We start from the raw sequence: 27,790 nt of genomic DNA, 5'->3' as shown, positions 1-27,790 counted from the left end.
TAGATGACAGTTCAGGACCTATCAGGTTGGCGACTCTCTTTTGAACCTTGTCCAGGAGTGAGACAAGTAGCAGATGCACCAGCCCAAATGTGACAACAGTACTCCATACGTGGGTGAATGGTGGCCTTAGAGGTACAGGATACTTTCAGGCGTATGGATATTGACGACTCACCTGCCGAGTTAGCGTCACGTAGCATTTTAAGATCTGATGTGTGCATGACGACATGGAATGCATCTATAGGTATTGGCGATCATAAGTAAAGAAGGGGAGAAAAAGAGAAGACGCTTGACAAGCATGCTAAGCTCTTTCCTCCTAGACTTTCAAAAGTGATCTGATCGACCTGTCAGTCCCATAGAGATCTACGGCAACATCCAAGCCGATTGTATCTAATTAGAAAAAGAAAAGAGAGAACATACTTGTCATGCTGTAAATATGTGTCCGCGGCGTGTGTGTGAAACGAATAAAATAAAATAACTTTTTCTTGCATCTACAAAGTTTGTACGAAATTTTAATTTCCTTTCCGACTGTCTCGACATACTTTACAAGTAATAACAACGTTACACAACAAAGCAAAATCCCAAATGACTGTTAAAATGTTTTTGCTATTAATGGAGGGTTTGACTTCCAGAATCTGGAAGATCTTATTTATAACTCTGTGTTAGGACAATCAACCAATGAGAAGCCTCCGACCTGATTATAAAAATAACGAATTTTGGATTCCAGTCAGTTTGCTATCGGTCTCCATCCTGACAAGACTGAACCACTGCTGATCTGGACTACATTGATTCTTCGCCAATCTAATGCCGCCATCTTGGTTCTGAAGAATTACTCAACACTCGAGGGTCCTGGATATGACCTTAAACTATATCCAGTGGTGAGGCCCCAGCTTGCAGGTTTTTGGGAATGTGGAGCCATCCTTTAATTGCCATTGCTCCCAGGCCCACTCTGACCCGGAGTGGTAGTACCTGTCAGGGTCCCAACTATGGGTTAAATAGAAACCGACTTGAAAACAACAAATACATTCTATTAAAAAATTTTTCTTCAAAATCTTTGGATTCGGCATTAAATAACTTGAAATGGGTTGATATGCCGTAAAACAACCAACCAACCAACCAATCAACACTTGAGATCGTGACTGCATTGATTCTTTGTCAATTTAATTTACTACCTCCATCTTTGTTGAACATAATGGCTCAACACTTAAAACGAAATAAGCACGGATTGTTGCAATAATGGGTGTGAATTGAAAGAAAATGCAATATTTTTGAGAATGAAAGTGATTTTTTTATGAGAAATAAAATTTGGTATGTGTATAATTTTCTGTACAGAAGTTACTCCTAAACTGTCAACGTCTGTAATTATTATGAATTTTGGGACAGAGCTGCTAGACATGTGGATAGTGTGGACATTACATACAGCTATATATAAAAAACATAGAATACAAAAACATTTTAACAATATTTTTATTTATTTTTTTTTTTTTTAAACTTCTAAATACAAGAACCAATAGTTTAAGAATTAACTACGGAGGAGGGAAGGTGTGCCCAGGTGTAAATTACGCTTAAATATGATATTTTAATTTATCCAGATTTTGTATACATTATTATAGTCGTGATTTCAACAGAAAAAAAAATGTATTTAGGTACCATCAGCTAGAATCAAAACCAAAACTGTACCATTCAAAGCTGGTGATGTTACCACTGTAGCAACGTGACATGCATATGAGCTGAAAGTAAAAATAAACGAAGATGAATACAAAAATGAAAGATCATTTTTTTTTTTTTTTTTTCAGTTTTGACCCCTCAAAACTATTTTAACCAGCTAAAGACCCATAAAAGAATGGCTCGTAACAATTCCAATCATTTGAGGCCCCTAGTACCACTTTGCGACTTGTTGTTTGGGAGGAGATAGAATTTGAAAACATGGAGACAGACAGACGTAAAGCCATTTATATATTAGATTAATAGATAAATTCACTATTAAGTTGGAGAAATTTCTACTTATAAAAACTGTTTCATCCTCAACTTATTTTCATAAAATGTTTCAAACTTGCACTTGGTTGAAGTAGAGAAAAGTTTAAAGAAATTTATCAAATTATAAATATGAATTTCTATTTTGATATGCAAATCAGTTATCTCCCCTTTTTTACTTAATTGTAATTATCTCCCTTGCTTTTCTTTTCAGTGTTTATGAATTTTAAACTTTTAATTGTTGCATGGATTACTTTGTTTTTTGAAAATAATATTTTAGGTGTGTATATGCATCTTGAAGCTTATGATGTTAGTCAGTCATGCTTAAGTTTGAAATAGCATTTTTATTGCTAAACTGATTTTCTAACGTGGTAACATGGCCTTCGGGTCATATCAAAGTGTAGTATCTGTTCTTCAGATGCTGCACTTTAATTTCTTGTTCTCTGTCAGTGGAGGAGAAATCCTTCACGACTGAGACAATTTTTATTTTTGTTCCTTCTCTCCACATTAAAAAACGACCCTGGTGTCTAACTCTGTCCCGTGGGGGAGGCATTGTAAATAGGAACATTGTGCTCCTCCCCACTGTCAGCGTTTGTAATTATTAGTGTTGTGGTGATTAATCCGAATTGGAAATTGAAAAAATCGGAATCAAAAAAAAATCTGGAAAAAATTATGCCCATTTTTTTTAGTGCCCCAAATTATTTTTTCTTTTTCTTTTTTTTTTTTTTTTTTTTTTTAAAACTTAATTTTCCTTAGTGCTGATGAAATAATAGATGTGTATTTTTTTTAGTGCCCCAAATTATTTTTTTTTTAATTTTTTTTTTTTTTTTAAAACTTAATTTTCCTTAGTGCTGATGAAATAATAGATGTGTATTTTTTTTAGTGCCCTAAATTATTTTTTTTTTAATTTTTTTTTTTTTTTTTAAAACTTAATTTTCCTTAGTGCTGATGAAATAATAGATGTGTATTTTTTTTAGTGCCCCAAATTATTTTTTTTTTAATTTTTTTTTTTTTAAACTTAATTTTCCTTAGTGCTGATGAAATAATAGATGTGTATTTTTTTTAGTGCCCCAAATTATTTTTTTTTTAATTTTTTTTTTTTTTTTTTAAAACTTAATTTTCCTTAGTGCTGATGAAATAATAGATGTGTATTTTTTTTAGTGCCCCAAATTATTTTTTTTTTAATTTTTTTTTTTTTAAACTTAATTTTCCTTAGTGCTGATGAAATAATAGATGTGTATTTTTTTTAGTGCCCCAAATTATTTTTTTTTTAATTTTTTTTTTTTTTTTAAAACTTAATTTTCCTTAGTGCTGATGAAATAATAGATGTGTATTGATTTTGAACTAATCTATAGATCATCCCCCAGTCCATTTTTACATTTGTGAAAATAGATGCATATATTACATGGGTTTTTATGGTAATCTCCCCCCCCATACTAAAATCGTCCCATTACTGATTATTGCCTCACTCTGGTGCATCTACACTGTTAATTGTGCCATGAATGATTCTTTTATGTTTTGTTTGTTTCGGTTGCAAGCCTAATTTTCGATGGCTCCGTATTAATGATGACATGCTAATTATTTGATTTTTAGACAGCTAGTAAAATTTAGATATATAGGTCAGCCCTTTATCATGTAACGTATGATAGCAAGGAGGGATCACAGGTAGGCGGAGGTGTGTGTAAAATGATAGATATATAATGTGTCCGTTCTTGTGCCGTGGTCGATTCTTCTCAAGTTGTCTAGTTGTCTCTTTCTTTATTAGAACTGTCTTCCATGCCTTTTTTTGTTTATTGTCTGAAATGTCGGTCAGTCCAGGCTAACGCAAAATCCCCAGGAATTCTGCGTCCCTCATTTTGAACTTGTTTGACATTATTGCCGGTGCAATTCAATCTACGATCGTTACCCTGGCCGACTTTTCTGGGTCCAGCTTCTATTGATGTCATCTTCACAAACCCAGCCGATTGTCCTCTCCAGAATTACCTCTGCCATTTGCACCTCCTCCTTCTATAACAAAAAGAGCATGGCCACTGTTGAACAAGGGGAGAATCCATCAGGCATATGTATGCAGTGTGATTATGGAAGTGAAACCAGTGAGGGTTGAAGACATGCATTGCATGGTGAGAATTGTAATGTCAGTAATAAAGGCACTTAAATCTGATGAAGATTCAAGATAGTATAAAGAAATGTGTGCAGAACATGAGTTTTACCAACGGATGAGAGTTGTTGGGTTAGTAGATGTGGGACCATTCCGGTAACGGATCCTGTTCACCAGGTAAGGCCAAGAAAAACATGGGAGAAAGTGATAAAAATGGACTTAAAAGAGGGATAAACAAAGACTTGGGCAGAGATAAATTTTTAAAAGAAAAAGATTTTTTTGAAAGAAAATTTTTTTTAAGAAGAAAATATAAAAAAAAACACGAATTACTTAATACATTGTCCATTTTCAAACGAAAATAAATTTTTCTCAAAGTTCTTACAACACTTATAAAATTTTATTATTCGTAATCCAGATTTCTATAATCCTATAAGTAGGGCGAGGACAACAGCATATTCTTTTCATTGTTTTGGCTCTCGAGTGTGTATCCATTGATATCTTATATGCTTTTATATAGAGTGATGTGTTTCTCGGTTGATTAACTGTGTCTACCTGTGTCGGATATATACTCGAGTCAAAAGAATGATAAGAATATGCTGTTGTCACAGCCCTAGTCATGAGTAAGTTTCTTGAGTCTGTGTTAAATAGAGAAATTGCAACCACCTCAGCAAAAACAACTTAGTGACAAGCAATATGGATTCCGTCCTGCAAGATCTACAGCTGATGTACTGACTGTCATTTTAGGATCAGTGAGTCTACTAATGGAGGTTTCCTCTCAAGAGCAATAGGTCTTGATATATTAAAGACATTACAAGATTTCCAGCTATGGAATGTCTGGAAATGTTTCTTAACCATCAAATCTTTTCTCTTTGATAAGTTTTTACAAGTAGTCATCGATGGGCAGATTAACTGTGTCAGATATATACTCGAGAGTGAAAACAATGAAAAGAATCTGTTGTCATAACCTTACCATGTTAGCCTAAATTCTTAGAGAATCTGTTTTCTTTTCGTTTTTTTTTTTATATTGCAAGAATTTTCCTCAGTCTTAAAGCCAAAATGTCTTCCTTAACCGTTTCACTGTTTCTCTATCAAGTTATCCGACAATATGAAGTCATCGTCTTTTAAAAAACGGCAGAAGGTGAGTGTGACCATATTTTTATCTTCTACTATCTCGTTTCATTTTTATGTTGCTGTTCCTGGCTATCACGCAAAACTGTATCTGCGATTAAGGCTCCAATTCGTACGTGCGGCGTCACCCCCAAGTTTTCAATATTCCCAGGTTCAACTGTGATACCACATGGTCTCCGCTCGCTCAGCAATTGCTGACCCCAATATGGTTTCCATGTCTTCTCTTCCTTCGTCTTCTCTTTTGACCAGTGTCATTGTCTCTCACACTGGCAGCTGCCAAGGTGTGCGGGCGAGTTCACAAGTATCAAATTAAAATAAAACGCAAAGAACATAGATTCAATGAACAAAGCTTCTTTCTTAGAACTGCACGCCTATGGAACTCTCTTCCATTTGCCTGCTTCCCAGCTGAATACAACTTATCTTCAAGTCCAACATAAACAAATTTTTGATGAACCGCCCCCTTAAGTAATCCAATTTACCAAATTTCTATTAATAATGACTACTACAATATTATCCTATTGATTACTGTACACTCTAGAACCCTTATCCTCGAGTGGCCTCAGGGCCTTGATAAGTGGTGACTCCTAGTAAAAAAAAAAAAAAAAAAGAAAAGAAAAATAACTCCGACTCATTCTGCAAATGTCAGTTGTATTCTGGGTATGTGTGTGACACTATAGAACCCACGAACGCTAACGTCCGCATCTACATTTGCTGTCAAGATCGTGTTTATCATTTCTCCATTTCCTCTAAGCCACAGCATGCCTCCGACTGTATCTAATTCCTAATGTTGTCAATCGTTGCAAACTATACTCAGCTGTCGTAAACTTTCTCAAAATCAACAGCCACACCTAAAACTGCTCTTAAACTAACTCTAAATATTAGCAGGACCTCTGGAAATTCCACAGCAGGCTCTTTCATATATATATATATATATATATATATACATGTTTATGTATATATGTGTGTGTGTGTATGTGTGTGTGTATATATAAATATATTTATGTGTGTGTGTATATATATATAAATATATTTAAAAGAGTGTAGCCATCAACAATTGTAGGTTTTTTTTAAAGGTTTTCATCATATTTTTATTTTAAAATATTTTTATAACGCGTTTCGAGCTTAGGGTGTGCTCTCTTCAGATATTTTCGTAAAAAGTTTTTCTTTAAAATGGGAGTTTGTAGATATGCCTCCGCTGATATTAAATATGTTTTTCATAGTGATGCGATGCGTGTGTTCAGTGTTCAGACATTCTGTCTCCAACTGTAAGTGTTCACAGTGACCGGTCAAAGTTAGTTTCAAAGAGTGTTTTTTAGTCCATATGGTGAAGGTTTTTATGGCTTTTTTAGGGTTCTTTTTAAAGACTTTCTTTCCCCATGTATAGCATACACTCACACACAATCACATACGCATACATATACATTCATGTACATGTACACATGCACACGCACACGTACGCAGGCACACACACATACACACACGTACATACATAGAAATATATGTAGGAGCATACATATATACACATATACATACCCACCTACACACCCACACACGTACTCGCATACATCCAACGCTAACAATTATTTTTATTTTTTTATTTTATATATATATATATATATATATATATATATACTTTTTTTTTTTATATATATATATTTATGTGTGTGTGTGTATATATAAATATATATATATATTTATGTGTGTGTGTGTGTGTCTATATATAAATATATATATATTTATGTGTGTATGTGTATATATATATATATAAATATATATATATATATATATATATATATTAAGGCAGAATTTTTTCTCTATGGCATATTTCATTAAATAAAATAGTTTTTTGTCTATTAATTCTATTTTCGATCCTTTCCAACTTCCGAATAACGATTTTCACTTTTAAATACTAGCGGGACCTGTGGAAATTCCACAGCAGACTCTTTCGTATGGTTAGAGCTGGCGACTGTCAACACGATGGTTGTAGGTTCGATCCACGGCTGGGGAAAGGTGTATGTCTAGCTGCACTGATGAGTTGTGATACAACGAAAAAGTACTGTATGTGGATGACAATTAAAGCCCCCCCCCCTTTTGGATTGAGCACTTTGTAAATATATTTTCACCCGACGCGTACTTAAGCGATTAAGCGAAGCGCACTATTAATTTGTTTGTAAACAAGCTGATGGTTAGAGCACTGTTGCGACGAGCGGGTGTGGGTTTAATACACACTCGAGGAGAAATATTTACAGCGCTGATTCGTGGTTCGAGCTGTCGACTGTCAACGCGACGGTTGTAGGTTTGATCCACGGCTGGGGAAAAGTGAATGTCTAGCCACACTGATGAGTTGTGATACAACAAAACAGTACTGTATGTGGATGACAATATATATATATATATATATATATATATATATATATATGTATATGTATATTTAGGCATTTTTTCTTTATGGCCTATTTCATCAAATAAAATAGACGTTTTTTTTGTCTATTAATTCAATTTTCGATTTTTTTCCAACTTCTGAATAAGTCTTCCTTTCTGGCGGGAACTGGCTGATGTAATTACCATATTTATCATAAGTCCGAGTACTTTCCCATCCTTCTTCAGGAGTCATCATCAGGGATAAATTAATCGAACTGGTTTTGAACAATATTATGAAGTTTTTTTTTTTTCATTGGTTTATATATTGTTCAAAACCAGTTTGATTAATTTATCCCTGACGATGACTCCTGAAGGATGGGAAAGTACTCTGACTTATGATAAATATGGTAATTACATCAGCCAGTTTCCACCAGAAAGGAAGACTGTTATTCGGAAGTTTGAAAAAAATCGAAAATTGAATTAATAGACAAAAACATGTCTTTTTTATTTCATGAAATATGCCACATATATATATATATATATATATATATATATATATATATATATTTGTGTGTGTGTGTCTTTTGCAGTGTTAAGAGGTCCACTCTTCCAGGTTTTATCTTTTCTTTTGGAGAAGGAGTTAAATTATTGTTAATCACCTGAGTTGCTGCTACTTGGGAATAGCAACAGAGCTGCTCAGACATTTTTTTGTAGTTCAGTGTGCATTTCTGCTATTGTGCTGACTAGAGAAAACCATGCCTGGCCTTGTGCCTAACCATCTCTTAAGTGGAGGCAAATAAATTGCCATGATCCTGGAGTGGATTCTTTTTTTTTTTTTTTTTTTTTTTTTATTATAGGGGAGGCACCACTTATCAAGGCCTGAGCACCACTCGAGGATGTGGGTTGTTGAGTGTATGGTGATGGAAATTGGGTAGAAATTTAGTATTTAATGGGACTGCTCAAGAATTTGTTTACATTGGATTTAAAGAAAACCATGTTGTAGTCATCTGGAAAGCAGGCTAGTGGAAAAGAGTTCCATAGTTGGGCAGTCCTATGAAAGAAGCTTTGTTCATGGAACTTGTGTTTAGATTTAGGCACAGATAGTGGGGAAAATTGTTGATGGTGGTTACAGCTGTGACTTGAATCTGTCATTTAAAGATTGTTTGTTTACGAAACATGTGACTAGATACAACAGTGAATAATCCTAACAAAAGTTTATTTTTTTAATTATTTTTATTTTCAATTCTTTTTTTTTTTATATATTTACCTCCTCTCCCAGAAGTCAAAGTCAAGTGTGCGTTTGTTGAAAGTGTTTCTGTGGAAAAGACTGGATTCGAACCTGGCACACCCAGGTTTTCAAGCCATTGATATGCAGTAAAAGAAACAACTCTTCGAAATGACTTGAATAAACTGAACTTTAGTTATTGTCTGGATGTAGGGGGAGGGGTATAAGATGTGAGCACCCCCCCCCTCCCCCAAAAAAACCCCGGATTTCTACTTAAAGAACTGCATGTGATTGTGTTTTCGTTTTTGTTGGAACTCCCATCTTTTTTTTTTTTTTATCTTTTTAGAAAAGGGAAATAAAAAAAAACAAGAAAAAAAAAAAAAAAGAAAGAAAACAAAAAGCTGATTTTTTTTTTTTCTCTCGTGGTAGTTCTCTGTGGAGCAAATCTGTGAGATGGGAGAGTTAGATGCCTTCTGTTTTATCAAAGAACTAGTAGGGAATACCCAGCGTTGCCCGGGTGTGTGTAGGTGGTGTAGTAAGGAACCCGATGGGGAGGGGGGAATAAAAAGTGGTAGTAGCGGGAGGAGTAGAGGGAGATGTTAAAAAAAGAATAAAAGTGGCAGGCAGGCAGGCTCAAACCTGTAACACAAAGGGGGGGGGAAAGTAACGTTTTAGCCGGTCTCCATCGCGCAACCGGAAGTCGAGAGCATTAAAATTAAGTGTAGTCAATCCGATGGTGATGATGACTTACTAAATGTCGGCAAAAAAAGCGGCCCCCTCCTTGTTGAGGATGAAGGAATGAATGTTTTTGACCAATTTTTTTATATTTGTTGTCCGAAGGATTGAGCTTGAAAACGATACTGATCTTGTAAGGATTTGTCGTGTTTGTCGAAAGTTTTTACAAGACATACTAACACACACACACATTTTGCCCTTTATATATATATACAAACTAGCGGGTGGTTTGAGGTGTGTGTGGTTTTCAGTAAATTCAAACTCCGGTGGGGGTGGGGGGGTTAAAATAAAAAAAAAAAGTTTTGGTAGGTGAGTATGAGGATCGAACCCAAACCCTTGAGGCAAAGTCGGAAATTAAAGTGTGAAAAAAAAAAACGTGCGACGTTAATCATTGGGGCCACCGTGACATACAATGGAGACACGTTTGAATTTATTTATTTAACTATTAAAAATAGGTGTCCGCAATAAAAGTTAACTCTGCTGCTTCCATTTGACCTAATTAAGAAGGTCAAATAGAAGTCACACAGTTAACTTTTGCTGCGAGGCAGTGTTTGGGTTTGTTTACCCAAATTTGACTTTTTTTTTCCCCAACAGATGTTGGGGAGGGGGAAACCAGCTCCCAATTGTCCAGATTGAATAACAATTGTCTGATATACAAGATTGATCAAAGCTGATTGCTTCTGGACGTTTCCCGGCGCAATGCCGAGAAGTTGTTTGAATTAGTTTCGCTTTTTATACGAAAAAGCCCAATCAATGCGCGAGAAGCCAAAATAGCAATAATTTTGTAAAAATCGACGTAAATAAATCTATACGCGACGCGCTTTCCCAAATCCTAGATATTATTATCTACGGCCTATATAAATAATTTTAAGTGATTGTACCCCCCCCCCCCCCCCCCACCGCATGCCTTTCTCCCCCCCGGGACCGTGTGCGAGAAAAGCCTTTTGAAGACATACACGAAATGGTCACACACATTTTGCCTTTTATATATATAGAGAGATAAATTGACAGAAGATAGATGACTTCTTGAAAAAAACTTTGATTGTGGTATTATTGTGCTTTTTTTTTTTTTTTTTTTTTACACGGTGATCACCACTTATCAAGGCCCGGAAGCCACTCAGGGATAAGGGTTATTCAACTAGAATAAAAGGAAAATATTGATGGTTTAATTTAAAAAAAAATTTTTTTTTTTTTTTTTTTTTCGAATTTCTAGTTAGATGCTTCTCTTGTTTTTATTTTTTGGTTGAATATAAAATTTGCAAACATAGTCGTAGATATACATTAAGCGGTACAATTACAAAAGATTTTTTTGAGACGGAGTTGTCAGATATTTTAATGAAAATAAATAAATTACAAATTATGGCTATTTAAAACAATGAAACCAGGTTTTCTTTTTAAAATGTAACTCAATCCCAAAACTAAAGAATATTTTAGCATGCATTTTGTATTAAAATATGTAGGAAAAAAAAAACTAGGAGAAACAAACATTTGATCAATTTTCATTTAATTTATTAATATACTAGAAGGCCGCCCGGCGTTGCCCGGTCATAAAATATGCTTAAATATGATATTTTAATTTATGCAGATTTTCTATTATTACAAAGCCAATTGTCTACTGATTATTATATTGCGCCCAATATATTATTGATTATTATATTGTACCCAATATATAGTCATGATTTCAGAAGTTAAAAAAAAATAGGTGCCATCAGTTAGAACCTAAACCAAAACATTTAGCGCTCCAGCCTTATTTGTTACCGTTTGAGATTTTAACAGATAGATGAGAAAGGTTAAAAAGTTAGCAACTTTAAGCTATGAATGTATATTTACGCATGTGCAAAAGTAACAGGTTTTATGGACTTAACTCCGGCTAAAGTCAACTTTTTTTTTTTTTTTTTTTTTTTTCAATTTTGACTCCTAAGGAGTTATTTTACTGACTAAAAACCAAATCAAAATTGTTCTACAAGTTCGAATCTCCTATATATCAAATTTCCAGCCTGTAAGCCAAGACTTGACAGAAAAGTTTGGTAGAAACCTTTCCTCAGACACAGACAAGATTATTTTTAAATATATCAGGGCTCTACATTGCGAATGAAACAGTTGCATTTGCGATTCATTTTTCCAAGTGGCAACTAGAAATAATAAAACGCTTATTTTTTTGACGATTTTTTTTTTAAACCAACAATCTTCCAAAGCTCATTACTGAGTGAAACAATTTTTTTCAACTTTTAAAAAAAATAAATCAAACAAAGTCAAATTATTTAAACGATAAAAGGATTAATAAAACAATAAACTCTTTTCTTAACGAAGGTTGTTCAAAAAAAATATCTGAAGAAATCAGAATGTTTATACGTTCAAATATCAACATAAAATTTGTTGTATATTTAGAATTACACTTATTTGAAAAAATACAAAAAAATCTATTTATTAAAAAAACAAGTTTTATGATGTACATACTCGTCACAGAACAAAGATGTCATATTCTAAAAATCATGTGGATTTGCCTAGTAACTTTTCTATTTGGCTAGTAAACAAAAATATTTAGTTGTTAAAGCTCAACTAAAGATAAATTTGTCCGTTAAGCCCTGAGAATATAATTACGTTTCGAAAAAGGAAGTTAAAAAAAAAAAAAAAAAAAAAGGAAAAAAAAAAAACATCAATGTTAGGTGCATTTTGTCTCAGGAAGCCAATATCTTCAGACAGCCTAATCCGGTAGCACCAGCTGAAAAGAATGAAAAAGGATAAAAAGATGCATGTAGAAGAGGATAAGAAGAAAAAGAATTAAAAAAAATGAAAAGGAGACGAAAAGAGAGAAGAGGAAAATGATGCAAGTAGTAGAAAAAGAAGAAAAGTAAAAAAAATGAAAAAAAAAAAAAAAATGAAAAGAAAAAAAAAGAAAAACTCATTCCATGGGTGTAGCATGTTTTTGATTCGTCAGCCATGACTAGGTAGAAGTCCTAAGTAATTCGTATTTTGTAATGTCATCCGCACTGTGGATTAAACCGAGCATAATTTGGAACTGAATTTTACATAGTGTTTTATCTGCTATGCCATGGGTTCTCTGCAGTCCTATTCCTTCTTGTGTCTAACTTTTCTATTTGGCTAGTAAACAAAAATATTTAGTTGTCAAAGATCAACTTATCCATAGAGCCCTGTATATATCTATATCTATATCTATATATATATATATATATATATATATATATATATATATATATATACTAGCAAAAGTACCCGCCGTTGACTGGGTTCAAAAACAGCCTACAGAAAATGGAGGAATAACATTTCAGAGAAACAAGTCATTTGCTTATCTTCTCTGCCCACTCTTTACTGGGGTTTCTTGAAATTAAATGGTTTTTTTTTTTTTATTCACACCCTGAAACCTGAAGGAAAGACAATGTAGTTTTGCAGTGTCCCCCCCACCCTCTTTCCCCATTCCCTGGAATGAAAGAATGTTGGATGGGAGGTGAAGATATGATGAATTTTGCTTATAAAAAAAAAAAAATGAACATAATTCTGGAAAGAATTTTAGAAATTAACTTGTGTGTATGTATGTATGTATGTATATATATATATATATATATATATATATATATTATACTAGCAAAAGTACCCGTCGTTGACTGGGTTCAAAAACAGCCTACAGAAAATGGACTCTGATTTATGAAAGTATGATAGGTTATGAAAAGGAAGGGTTGTAAAGCGATAGCTTCGAACTTGGGGGTAACTTGGGGGTATCAAAACCAAAGCAAAATATGATGAAAGTAAAAATAAAATAGATAAACCCCATAATATATTATACCTTACCTGTTCACACTGAAACACTTATCACAATGTTCTGTGGATCTATATTAAAAAACCTTGTTAAACTTTGTGACATATTTCCATTCTATGGAGGTCAGGCGTGAACGAACACCCCATAATTTTATTATACCATATTTCTTCAAACTGAAACATAATTATCAAAGTATACTTACGCAGAAAAATATGAAAAGTCTTAAAGTTTGTGCCTATTTCCATTCTATGGAGGCCAGGCGCGAACACAGACCCCACAATTTTATTATACCATCCCTATTTAAGTTAAAACATACTTATCAAAGTATTATTATGTACATCTATATCAAAAAGACTTGTAAACGTTTTTTTTTTAAATTTAAAAATTTTTTATTTTGATACTTTGTGGACCAGGCGCGTACAAATTTAATGAATCATCATTATGCCAGATCAAACATACCCATTGCTGTGTCTCGATACATCTTCTATCATTATATGTGATCAGTTTTCTATAATAGTCAACCATATAGGAGCCTATTCGTGACCAGACACACACACAGACGTTCAGCTTTATATTATATATATATCTATAAAAGTGAACGTGTCTGTGTGTGTCTGTGTACATTTCCCTACGCAATAACTCTGTCAATTTTTAGTCTACAGACTCGAAATTTGATATACAGGGTACTGAGATTTGAGAAAATCTTTGTGATCGGTTTTCAGCCAGAAATTTAGCTGTTAAGGGGTCAAAGTTCAACTATTTGACCTTTGAGAACTCTACCAAACTCCTCCGACAATTTTGGGTCTAAACACTTGAAATTTTAGATATAGGTTCCTTGGACATGGATCTAACTTAATAACTTGATTTGACCCCAAAACAAATGTTAAGGAGTCATAATAGGGGTCAAAGTTAAAAAAATTGATCACTTTTTTTTTTTTGCTCAGCATAAACCTCCAAACACCCGGGCAACGCCGGGCTGAAATGCTAGTATTTCTGTATATAAGTTGTCTGCTCTGAATTTTAACGTTTTCTCTTTTTCAGTTTTATATTGATCCACAGAAATTGTTGCCCATATCAAGATTTTTGAACCCATCACAAGGAGGAGGAAGAGGACGAGGTAAGTTTAATAAGAAATTTTGTCAGATGGATTTTAACTGTTAAACCTAAATAGCATTTATGCTTGCGAATCAACATTTGATTCTGACTAGCCAATTTTACAATTTACAATGCACGATAAATTGAAGTACGACAAGACATGACAACTGCTTCTGCTGATTGTGTATTTGTGTGATATTTCGACGTTGTAAATTCCTCCTGTTTTTTTTTTTCTGTTTTTTTTTTTTTTTTTTTTTTTTTTTTTAAACTTTTTGCTAAAAATCTCTAAAAAAAAAAAAAAAAAAGGTAAACATGTTTTCTTTTTTTCAAATTTAGGGAAAATATTTGAAAAATAAAATGAGTCAAGCATAAAAAGAAAAACAAAAATTACTTTTTAAAATTTTAAATGTTTCTTTTTTTTTTTCTTTTTTAATCGTAAATGTTTTACCAAAAAAAAAAAAAAAAAATGCAAAGTAAATCTACAGGATGGAATGGTAAAGAAAACAACACTACATTCAACTAACTTGTTTATGTGGTCGAGCTGATATCTATTTAATGTAGCCACCTTCAGCTTCAATCACTGCTTCGATACAGGTCTGAAACTGGGAGTATGCTTTTTCCAAAAGCACCAGCGGGGGCTTGGTGGATGGTGGCGATCAGGCCGGCTTTGGTGTTGTGGGAGGTCATGTTGGTGATGTTCTCCACGTATGACCAAACAAAGTAGTCCAGCGGGTTCAGGTCAGGGGAGGAGGGGGGACAGTGAGAGAAGGGTACAAAGTTGTAGCATTCCTTCTGAAACCAAGCTTGGGTCTCTTTGGGCTTGTGGACCAGCGTTGAGTCCTGCTGCCACATCCAGAGTCTACCAATGGTTACCTGATTGCACCAGGGGTCACCACACTCTTCAGCACGTTCAGGTACATTTTGGTGTTGACTTTCAAGCCGATTTCGAAGATGTGGGGTTGCATGATGCGGCTCTCACTTGAAACCACAGCAAAGACCATAACTGCTTTCTTTACATCAAACACTTTTAAGAAAACAGCGTGAATGGGGCTGTGAATAATGAGCAACAATGAATTCATGAATGCCTCGAGGGAGATGAAGATAGATGGAGAGTCATAATCGTCAATGTCTTGAATGAATGAACATTTGAGAGTTTTGTGTCTCATTAAAAACATTTAAAACCTTTTTGCGTGCATGGATGATGACATATTTTGCCAAAGAATTTTATTGTGTTTAGTGCAAGTATTCGTACTGTCTGACATGCATGGTTGGAAATCTGTGGAATTGCTTTTGAATATTGGAAAAAAAAATTGCTGCGAGATTTGGTGTATATTTATTTTTTTTCTTATTTTTTTATTTTTTATTTATTTTTATTTATTTTTACATCAAATTCAAATTTTTTTTTTTTCCTCCGAAATATATAAAACTTGCTTTCCTTATCTGGTGTTGACCAGGAGTTCCTATTTACTTTCTTCCCCACAAGGGCAAAGCTAAACACATTTTTTTTTATGTCCAGCTCCTAAAAGAGGCATTTTGGATGAGACAAAAGTAAAAACTGCAATTGTCAAGAATTTCTGCTCGATTGAGGACGTGTTACCTGAATTTGGGTAGAAGATTAGGGTGCTTATGTAGAATAAGGATTGTGCTATCTTTGGAATTTTCCAGGCAATTTACCTAAAACACTAATAGGTGCAAAACATACATTTTTATATATATATTTTTTTACACAGATGCATGCCAATTTTTTTAGTTAAAAATTTCATCTTTTGATATTACGAAGATAATTCAATGAAAAATTTTAGAAATTAAAATATTTTATTATAAATAAATACAGTAGAACCAAGACCGTCTTAAAAGACAAGATGGCCGGTGGGCAAAAATAATTTAATCTGCTGACGTCATCACGGATAGTCCATACCGGTGACACCGGTAGTCACCGGTAGGCATTCGTAACGTCTTGAAGTCAGTGTAATATTTATATTTCTTTTTTTATTATTAAAATGCCTTCACGGTGCATCGTTCCAACTTGCTGAGGAAATTATCGTAAAGGACCAAAAAGTGAAAGTATTTTCATTTCCGAAAGATAAAGAATTATAATGCAGTAAAAAAAAAAAAAAGATTTTACACCATCTCCATTCAGCAAAGTAAGTTTTAACGTGCTTCTCCCCCTGTATTTAACACGATGTAACTATAATTTAATTCAATATTATCATCCTAAATGTTCTACCATTCAAAAGAAGAAGCTTCAAATAAATTGCTAATATTAAAAAAGATATTTTTACAGCATACAAAACTAATGAAAATGCGAGACAACATCGACTCTTTAAAACACGATTTTTTTAAGCTGTTGACACACGTTTTAAAAATCTAACAATAATTTATTTTTCTGAAATTTTTCAATATTTAAAAATAAATTATGCCGGCTGATAAAATTTTAAAACTTTTTTTTAAAGCTAGAAAGATAAAATTTAAAAATACTTATTTTTATATATATATATATATATATATGAAACTAAACTAAAAAAAAAAAAAAAAAAAACGCGCGTTCACTCGTGGTCTTAAACAGTCTTGGCCTTCGGGACCAGATCAAAGTGTAGTATCTGTTCTCCAGATGCTGCATTCTATTTCTTGTTCTCTTTCGGTGGAGGAGAAATCCTTCACGACTGAGACAATTTTTATTTTTGTACCTTTTCTCCACGTTAAAAAACGACCCTGGTGTCTAACTCTGTCCCGTGGGGAGGCATAGTAAATAAGTACAATTCATTTCATTAACGTAATTGGGTTTGTATTACTGTACACATAGATTCGAAAAAGTTGTCAAAAACAAATATATAACAAATAAATGTTATCAAAGGCAAGATAAGTTACTTTTCTACCAAATATTTTTCGTGTTTTTATTCAATGTAACATGTTTATTCAGCTCGAAAAACAGTGTTTACCGATGTATTCGAAAATTCAAGATGCCGTCTGATTCTCTCTTTAACACGGTAAGTTTGGGATAAGGTGTTATAAATAAAAAACTATACAACATACTATTAAAAACCCGCCGAATATATGTCAACCTATGTCACGGTAACATATATTGAGCGAGTTTTTAACCGTATTTTATCCGGTTTTGTATTTATAACACCTTATCCCAAACTTACCGTGTTAAAGAGAGAATCAGACGCCATCTGGAATTTTCGAATACATCGGTAAACACTATGTTTTTCGAGCTGAATAAACATGTTACATTGAATAAAAACACGAAAAATATATCCAGTTTGGCAGAAAAGTAACTTATCTTGCCTTTGATAACATTTATTTGTTATATATTTGTTTTTTGACAACTTTTTCGAATCTATGTGTACAGTAATACAAACCCACGTATTTTAACAAACTGAAAATATGGATATAAAAAAATGATTTTGCATGTTATTTTTGTTATGTGGTGAAATAATCTTAAATAAGAAACATGATTTTTTCTTTAGGTTAATTTTTTTACTGTGCAATATTTCATGAATTTATTAAAAATATTGTTTTTGATTTTGAAAAAATATTGTGGTTCATTTTGATTAAAAAATATTCATTTTGATTTAAAAAAAAATATTCATTTTGATTTAAAAAAAAAGTTTAATTTTAATATTTGTTTATTGTCTTAACTCATATCAAATGTTTTGCTTGTGTTCTGCTTCAAATATTCATAATCTTACATGCATAATTTTCATTTAATTATATTAAATAAACTTCAAGTTTATTTCAAATCAAATCGTGTTCCTTCACTTTTTTAAAATGTAATTTATAAGTAATTAAAGAACGCATTCTAATCTTTAAAATCTATAATACAACGAAATATTCAATTGCTTATAATATACTTAAACAAATAACTTGTGTTTTTTTTTTTTTATTTTTTTATTATTAATATTAGATGAGTTTCAGTATAAATCGTGTTCTTTCTTTATTTCTTTATTTTAATCCAATTTTGAAGTTTTGTAACGCTGTCTGTAAAAATTACTGTTCATTATTGACAGTCTAAGAGTTCCACATATCTTGCTTGTTGGGACCTCGGCGATGACGTCATTTTTTCAGCTGGCCGGCCATCTTTATAACGAAGGCCACGGTAGAACCCAGGGATGCAGTTTTTTCAGGTTCCGATGTGGAATACAATGTTTTTCCGGCCCCTGGTTACGGTATTTTCCCCGCCTTACAGTGTTATTTATAATGTTATTTGATTATATACATGTGTATTATATACTGTACTGTTTTTGTTACTAATTTTTAATATGTCTGTATAAAATTTTGCAACTGTACAATGATTCCTTATTAGGGAATTCTTACGAAAGTTAAAATTCAAATTGCTCCTTGTAATTTTCACAAAAAGTATTTATTTTTTGAAGAACAAATAATTTGATTTGCAAACAAAATTAAAAATTTTTTTATTTTATTATAAATCAAGACAGATATTTAGTTTGTTTTTATGAAAAGCAAATGTTTTCTTTAATGATATTGTTTGCTGCAATTTCATTCACTCAGTTTCGGCACCTTTCAGTGTTTTACGTGAATTTCCTGGAAAAGTCTGATGATAGCACGGTCTTTATATAATACTAGCGAGGGGTACCCGGTGTTGCCCGGTTGTTTTTCGGGGTATGTGAAAAAACCCCCGAAAATGTGAAAAAAAAACCCCGAAGCGTTGACGACGCGCAGTTGGAAAATAGTAAAGTGTTTAAAAAAAACAGGTGCACGTTTTTGATTGATGTGACGGCGATAGGTATTCAGCAGTTACGATTTTGTGCGGGACAGTTTTGAATGAGGTGAATAAATCGGTTTGTTTGTTTTTAAAAATCCGCTCCCTGTTTATTAGAAGGAGCGAAATGAAAGCTACAGTCTGATATGACGAAGTCGACATTGAACAAACGTTACTTAGCTCTCTTGAGACAACTGGCTTTCTGCCTGTGATTAGAGTCGAGTTTCGCTTTTTTTTATACCGAAAACCGAATGTAACGCGTGCCGATGCGGGCAATGTGGAATAATTAATGTTTGAAAGTCAATAAAATTAAATAGACAGGCGTGCTCCGTGGGTAACTCTGAGATATTACAATTTATAGATGATATAAAAAGTTTTAAGAAGTTGTGAAGCGAGCGAGCGCTTCTCTGAAAGAAGCCTTTTGTGGACATCGAGGAAAAGCGTACATCCATACATTTTCGCTTTTATATAGATAGATGATTGTGTGTGTGTTATTTTGTGGGTTATGCTTACATCTTTTTTCTTTCGAGTGACTGTTGTTTACTTGTTATGGCCTTTGACTTCTTGTAATAAATAATTTTACCAAGAATTATCTGAAGGAACTCAAGAAAAAAAAAGATTTCTCTCTCTCTCTCTCTCTCTCTATATATATATATATATATATATATATATATATATATATTTATTAATTTTCTGAAGCATTCTTTGTCTTGCTTAGAATAATAAAAATTCTTTGATATGAAACTCAACCACTTCATTTCAATGAGAGTTTTTTGAAATTCATTGAATTATAATTTAATTTATTTGCTCTATCTTGCATATCGAGCAATTCTTGTTTAGATGGGATAACTTATAGAATATTACTGCCAGTAATATTTTGTAAACCTACAATCTCACGTTTCTATAACAACTGATTGTTAAATAAAAACTATTCTGAAGTATATATATATATATATATATATATATATATATATATACATACACACACTTAAGTTTTGGTTTTGGTTATAGCTGATGGCACCCAAGTCCTGTATTTTTTTTATAAATAATTTTGCCAAGAAATTTCAGAAGTTTTGGGTCTTGATTCAAGTCACATAGATATATTTTTTATTTTTGAAATCACAAATTTATAATATATAAGAATCGATAAAAAAATTTACTCTGTAATAATATATATGAAATCTGCAAGATTTAAAATATATTTAAGGATATTTTACTACTGGTCTACGCTGAGCGTCCCTGCTAACTTAAATACTTTAGCAGTTTTAACAAAAGAGCTACAATAATATCAGAGCGTCTCCATTTAAACTGAACATCTACAGAATGCCAACATCAATATATTGCAAAAGAATGAGTCCCCTGTGAAATTTCCACAGATCCTGATAGTTCTGCATAGTATTCTTCCCTCTTAGTATCTTGATTTTTATGTTATAAGAGAGTCGATGCAGAAGTTGGGCTCGTAATTAAACTTTGCACTTTTTAAAAATTTTTTTTTAATATATATATATATATATATATATAATGCTTATGTATATCTGATATCAGTCACAAGGTTAACTAATTTGCATATTTGTTTTGAAAAATAACATTTTATTAATTAACTTTTATGTTTTTAATTCACGAATTGTTTTGGTTTTAATATAACAAATTCACGATATTGTTTTATTTCCGTTTGCGAATATTTAACATTTGCTTTAAAGCGATGACGTGATCAATTGTAAAAAAACTTTTTAGGATGCTGAGAACAGATACTACACTTTGAATAATTTTTTTGTAGAAAACAGAAAACATTACGTGTATTACTATTCATCGGACTACTGTTCTCATCTTGAGTGTGATTTTCACAATGTTTCGGTTGATATAACCTCCGACCTTCTTCAGGTGTATCTTGTCGAACTCGGGAATGTTTCTGTCGAACTTGGGAATTTGGACGGAATTTCGAGCGGAACCCTTTATTTACTTCACACAGCGTGCTCTTGTTCCGTCAGCCATGACTGGATAGAGGTCATAAGTAATTCGCAAATGTATTTTTCGGTCGCCCACACTGAGGATTGAACCTTCAACCTTCAGGAGAATATCACTTTTACAATTGATTTTTCCCAGTAAATACAGGGTTCCGCTCAAAGTTCCGTCCAAATTCCTGGGTTCAACAAGATACACCTGAAGAAGGTCGGAGGTTATATCGACCGAAACGTTGTGAAAATCACACTCAAGATGAGAACAGTAGTCCGATGAATAATAATACATATAACCAATCCTCATTTCAAAAATTCAGAAAGAAAATATTACATTTGAAACAAATTAGGCACAGGGCCATCAATAGTGTGCAAAGAAAATTGGGTGTTCTTGGTCTGAAAGGATAACAATGTCTACCCTACTCTTAACTAAAATCATTTCGGTCACCACAATACCACATTTGCGCGAGAGACCATTCTATTTAAGATAATCCAAAATTGATTAAGAATGTAGTCTCTACTATTATATAAAAGTTCATTCCCTATGGATTTGGAAACGACTAGATCGATTTTTATCAACTTTAACCAGAAAGTGCAAAGAACGTGGGCTCTCTCTACCATGCCAGAAAATTACTTAGGCCTGAAAGTATCCTGTACCTCTATAAGGCCACCATTCGCCCATGTATGGAGTATTGTTGTCACACTTGGGCTAGTGCATCTGCGGCTTGTCTCTCATTCCTGGACAGGGTTCAAAAGAGAGTCGCCAACCTGATAGGTCCTGAACTGTCATCTAGGCTTCAACCTCTGTCCCATCAACGAAATGTTGCATCCCTCTGTCTGTTCTACAAATACTTTAATGGTGAATGCTCTGACGAACTACAAGCACTTGTAACTCCTCGACGTGACTACCCCGACAAACCCGACAAGCAACTAAGTCCCACCCCTTTACAGTAGAGATCCCTAGGTGTAAGAAAGCCTTTTACTCCAATAGTTTCTTCCCCAGAACAGCAAGTCTTTGGAACTCTCTTCCAGGATTCTGCTTTCCCAACTGTACTGATATGCAGAAGTTCAAGTGTAATGTGAACAAACATCTTCCTACTCATCTCTCTTCATAATGCTCCCGCAAATTAAGTCCCCGATAGTAGCCTCCTACTTCAAAGTGGCACTGTGCCTTGTTTGGGGTGAAAAGTGAATAAAAAAAAAATGAAAATATGCCTGACAGTGTGTTTTCTCCTTTAGATCAGCTAGTCTTTGATAACTATTGATAATGGAAACAATCCAATGAAACGGGTGATTTTGACCAAAATTTAACACCTTACACAGCCTAACATCAACAAGTGCATTTGAGAGAAGTTTTATTACCACAAAAAGCTCAACATATAAAATCAACAGTAGGTTCTTTGATATAACGGGGGCGTGTTCGAAATGAAGGTCTCTGTTTAAAGCACAATTGCACCATGATACTTGACTTCAGCATTATAAACTTTAATGCAAGCCATTAAATATAAAAAAAATAATTTCATAAAATCAACAGTAGGTTCTCTACAGTGCAATGTAGACTAAATGTATTGTGAACTAAGTCATTGCGGAGAGACATGTGAAGCTTCCTCTTGGTGCATCATGGTAGGTCCCCAATTCGAGCAGACATTCAATCGATTTGGTTAAAAAAATGGCTGATTTTAGTGACAATAAAAATGTGGGAATGTCAAATATTCGTTAAACATCATTCAATTACGAACAATGTCGGGTTTCTCTGCTGGTAGATAATAAAATCATGTTCGGGATTGAATAATGATCAATGAATGTTTCACACGTATCCATTTGACAATAGCTGAAGTCGTAATGACGAAGGCTGGAGTGCTAGATGTTTTCTTTAATTTAAACCTTCACCACTTCCGGTTTAGCGATGGATGCAACAACAAAAGCGTCACTTTTTTTTTTCTTTTTTTTTTTTACATTCTTTTCCTCCTTCATGATGGTAGGGGTTCGAGCCTGCTTGCCTACTACCATAATTTTTTTTATTTTTTGCTCCACACACACTTCCAAACAACGGCGAGCACCCAGGCTAGTTTATTATAAATGTAAATAAAAAAAACTTTTGTAATTTCGTAAACATACGTTCATTATAAAATTTCTAATGAAACAAAAACTTTTCAATTTTGTTATTAAAAATACGAATATAAACTAATTGTATTATTTTTATCTTTTTATAATTTTGTTCAATTTTATTGTAAACTTTTCTATAATGCCCTTTTAGTTTATTTCAATCTCACTCTTTCACTGTTGATGACGTCCGCAAATGTCAGAAAGTTTTCTGCTCTAATAGCTTCTTCCGTAGAACGGCTAGACTTTGGAATTCCCTTCCTGCTACCTGCTTCCCAGACTGTACTGACATGCAGAAGTTTAAATGTAACGTGAACCAACATCTTAATTTTTCTTAGGCATCATCCCAATTAGTAGCCCCTTATGACCAAATGGCGAAGATGACTTGTTTGGGGTGAAGATTCGTTTGGGGCGAAGATGACTTGTTTGGGGCGAAGATGACTTGTTTGGGGCGAAGGTGACTTGTTTGGGGCGAAGGTGACTTGTTTGGGGCGAAGGTGACTTGTTTGGGGCGAAGATGACTTGTTTGGGGCGAAGATGACTTGTTTGGGGCGAAGGTGACTTGTTTGGGCCGAAGGTGACTTGTTTGGGGCGAAGATGACTTGTTTGGGGCGAAGATGACTTGTTTGGGGCGAAGGTGACTTGTTTGGGGTGAAGGTGACTTGTTTGGGGCGAAGGTGACTTGTTTGGGGCGAAGATGACTTGTTTGGGGCGAAGGTGACTTGTTTGGGGCGAAGGTGACTTGTTTGGGGCGAAGATGAGTAAAAAAAAAAAAAAAATTGCTTCAGAATAGAAATACTGAAGAAGAATAAAAGTGAAGGAACTGATTTGCCCTGTCACCACTTCTGGTAAGTCTATGCCGGAAATTAGGAAGTACGTTAGCTGACTATAACCTTTATTTGTTGTGTATTTATCCCCCCCCCTTGTTTTGTTTTGTTTTGTTAACTATTCTGGAAACGCACTGAAAATCCCCAACCTCATTCTGAAAACGCAGGCTGTAAAGATTTTGTATAAGATTGTAAGGTTTTATAGATTTTCACATTCAAAATGAGGAAAGTCAAATATAATTCCATAAATGTTAAAAAAACGGAAAAACAAACGAGAAAACATGCCATTTTGTGGATTGTAAAATGGCCCAACAAAAGGAGGTGCAGGTAATTCTACACTCTTTTAATGAGCAGTTGTCTCCCTTGCGTAAAACAAATAATTCTGAAAAAAAAAAATGTTTCAATTCTGTTAAGAATTGGCCATTTTCTCTGAGGCTGTAAATGAAAATACAATATAAAAAAAAAAAAAGTTTAAAAGTTTAAAAATAATTAAAGATTTAAAAAAAAAAAAGAAAAAGTTCCAAAATTTGTCAAATAATTACACTAACGGTGAACGTCAAACTGATCGTTAAAAGTTGCCAGTAGGTCTTGCAGCCAAAAACAAAGAAAAGCACAAAAAAAAAAAAAAAAAATTTATGTGTCATTTTAACTGCAACCAATATTTTAATTCTTCGCTATTTAGCTCGGGGGAGGGGTCTCCAGCATTTATTTTATTTTTATCTTTTAAAACTTTCAATTCTCTTCGATTTCACGCTTTTAAAAGTGTCCTCACTATTTCTTAAATAACGAAACTGGAATGAATGTTCATTAGATGCGTCCATTGTTTAATGATGAGAATGTTGGTTCAAAATTTAACGTGACTTCATGATGGATGCAACCTCCAATAATGATGCTGGTATGCCCCTTATTTTGGTAGGGTGACAGATTAAAATTTCATTTTAAACTTTAGCATGACAGACCATCAAAATTGCTGTTTCAAGCTTTAATGTGACAGACCATTGAAATTCCTGTTTCAAACTTTAGCGTGACAGATCGTTAAAATTGCCATTTTAAACTTTTTGTGACAGACCATCAAAATTGCTGTCAAGCTTTAGCGTGACGCTGTTGTAATTGCCGTTTCAAGCTTTATCGTGACAGACCGTTGAAATTACCATTTCAAAATTTAGCGTGGCAGATCGTCATAATTGCAATAGCAAACTTCAGCATGCCAGACCTTCGTAATTGCCATTTCAAACTCCAGCATGACAGACCATTGAAATTACTGTTTAAAGTTTTAGTGTGACAGACTGTCTAAACTACCATTTCCAGCTTTAGCGTGACAGATCTTTCTAATTGCCATTTCAAACTTCAGTATGAGATCGTCAGAATTGCCATTTCAAACTTTACTGTGACAGACCGTTAAAATTGCTGTTTCAAACTTTAGCATGACAGACCATTGAAATTGCCGTTTCAAACTTTAGCATGACAGACCATTGAAATTACCGTTTCAAACTTTAGCGTGACAGACCGTTGGAATTGCCATTTCAAACTTTAGCGTGACAGACCGTTGAAATTGCCATTTAAAATTTTAGTGTGATAGACCAGCGAAGTTGTCATTTCAAACTTTAGCATGACAGACCAGCAAAGTTGTCATTTCAAACTTTAGTATGACAGACCGTCAAAATTTCTGAAACCAACCGACAGAGGCTCTCGTAGATATACGAGGATGCATATGAATGAGAATTTCTCGTAACTCCATTAATTTTGACAAAACTGTTTTGACTGATTTTGATGTCTTTAGTATTATGTTCAACAATTTTTGTATCGAGAAATTAGGAAATATTTATAAAGAATTAAAAAAAAAAAAAGTATTTAAGTTGTTGAAATTACATATTTCAATCCGTCGTCATTTCGGCTTGATATTTCGTTAAATGTAAAATTTTTGTGGCCTTTATATTATCGTGTTTCCAACCAACAAGATAAAAAAAATATGGCATTTTTAATTTTTTTTTTTTTTCCCCCACCTTCGTTTCTCTTTCGATTCCCGATTTGTAAAGTTGTTGCAGATCTTTTCAATGTTTATTATTGGCTGTTCAATTTGTTTTAAAATTTGAGCTTTCATACTCTAACATATTCTTGATCAAAATAATGTGTAATAATTATCGCTTCATAGGGTCACGCTGCAATTTTTATAATTCTGGTTTTGATATTTTTTGTTTTTGTATAATTCTTAATGATCGATTTGTTTAAGCTGATAACACGCGTAAAAACGGTGTTGGCAGCTTGACGGAAAACCCACCGATTAGGATTTTAAATATACTTAGCCCTAATATCAGGGGAGATAATCACCGGTTGCAGCAAAAAATAATCAGTGTAAATTTACTTCATTAAAATTAGAAATATATCAAATTGTTATTTGTAAAAAGAAATTATTTTCTGTTGTATTTTATTCGAAACCATTTTGTTTTCATTTTTCGTTCAATTCCATTTTCCAATTTGACATTTTTATTTTTTTTTGTGTGTGTATGCGTAAAGAGTTAAAGATAATAATTGGAAAATTTAAAATTTTGAACCGTCTCATGATTGAACTCTGCAGATTTGGTTGAAAACGATTTTAAGCTGCGTGCGTGCACATCTGTATGAGGATGCAAATTTATATTAATATGTACACGTGAATGAATTTTAAGTACATAGTACCACGTATGTGTATTTATTAATTCTTACAGTAAATACATTTTCAATATTAAAACCTACAATTTGACTTGCTGTAAAATAACATTCTCAGTGGATATTGTCTAATATCAACCAGGGAGGAATGGGCTAGAGTTTCATGTTTAATAAGTGTGTGTGTATATATATATATATATATAGAGAGAGAGAGAGAGAGAGAGAATAAAAGACAAAAAATTATATTCCAAAATTCATGATGCTGGCCATCTTATAATTTATTCCTTTAATTCAGTTGACTTATACAATTCTTAATCTTAATTCTTGTATAAGTCAACTGAATTAAAGGAATAAATTATAAGATGGCCAGCATCATGAATTTTGGAATATAATTTTTTGTCATTTATTCTCTATATTGCTCTGTAATTACATTGAGCTTCTTAAATAATGGACTGATATATCTTATAAGAAAGCATATTTCTACAGGGATATATATATATATATATATATATACTTTTCAGAGGTGAAATAACCAATGAATTGTTAATGAGGTTCATACAAGAGTGCTCAATACCGAAATAGGGCAAAATGTATTTTTATATTTGTTCTACATAAGCATTTATATGAAGTGCCTTAAATAAGTTTCCAGACTTTTGTATGGGCACTTTTAATGAGAGTACACACATGAAACTCTAATCCCCCTTCAAAGTAATCTCCTCCGGCTGCAATGCACTTGTTGTACTGTTCCAACAACTTCTGGAAGTCATCTAGTGTGAGCGTGTCAATGGCCCTCAGCACAGCCTCTTTCATCTCCTCAATTGTCTTATAACGACAGCCGCCAAGTTTTTCCTTGAGCTTGGGGAATAATCAAAAGTCACAAGGAGCAGGGCCTGGATTATAGAGAGGGTGAGAAATTGTCTTGATGCCCATCTGCGTCAAATAGTCTGTGACAAAGATGGAGTTATGGACTTGTGCATTGGGATAAACTTTGTGCAAATCTTCTGCATCTTCAGTTCCTTACGAATAATTGTGTGTACAGTTCCCACACTGACATCAAACTGTGCACTTATTGTTTCTATAGATAGATGATCCACAAAATTCTTTATTTGGCCGATCAACTCTGGTCTTCTGACTTCCTTACTCCTCCC

General features: G+C 33.4%; 1 protein-coding gene across 2 annotated transcripts in view; it reads left to right on the top strand.

Annotated features, from left to right (window-relative positions):
* Window positions 1–27,790, top strand: part of LOC145258336 (uncharacterized) — a 107,212-nt gene that overhangs the window by 46,205 nt on the left and 33,217 nt on the right. For both annotated transcript variants that reach the window (XM_080116502.1, XM_080116503.1), the window contains exons 5-6: window positions 5,148–5,207; window positions 14,335–14,410. In XM_080116502.1, the coding sequence (XP_079972628.1) occupies window positions 5,148–5,207; window positions 14,335–14,410 (136 nt within the window). The remainder of the gene's footprint in view (window positions 1–5,147; window positions 5,208–14,334; window positions 14,411–27,790) is intronic.

The sequence above is a fragment of the Euprymna scolopes genome, chromosome 33 (assembly GCF_053919585.1).
Source record: "Euprymna scolopes isolate OS-2025 chromosome 33, ASM5391958v1, whole genome shotgun sequence".
NCBI lineage: Eukaryota > Metazoa > Mollusca > Cephalopoda > Sepiida > Sepiolidae > Euprymna > Euprymna scolopes.
Note: the sequence above shows the minus strand (reverse complement) of the source record. Positions and strands in the feature narration are given on the sequence as shown.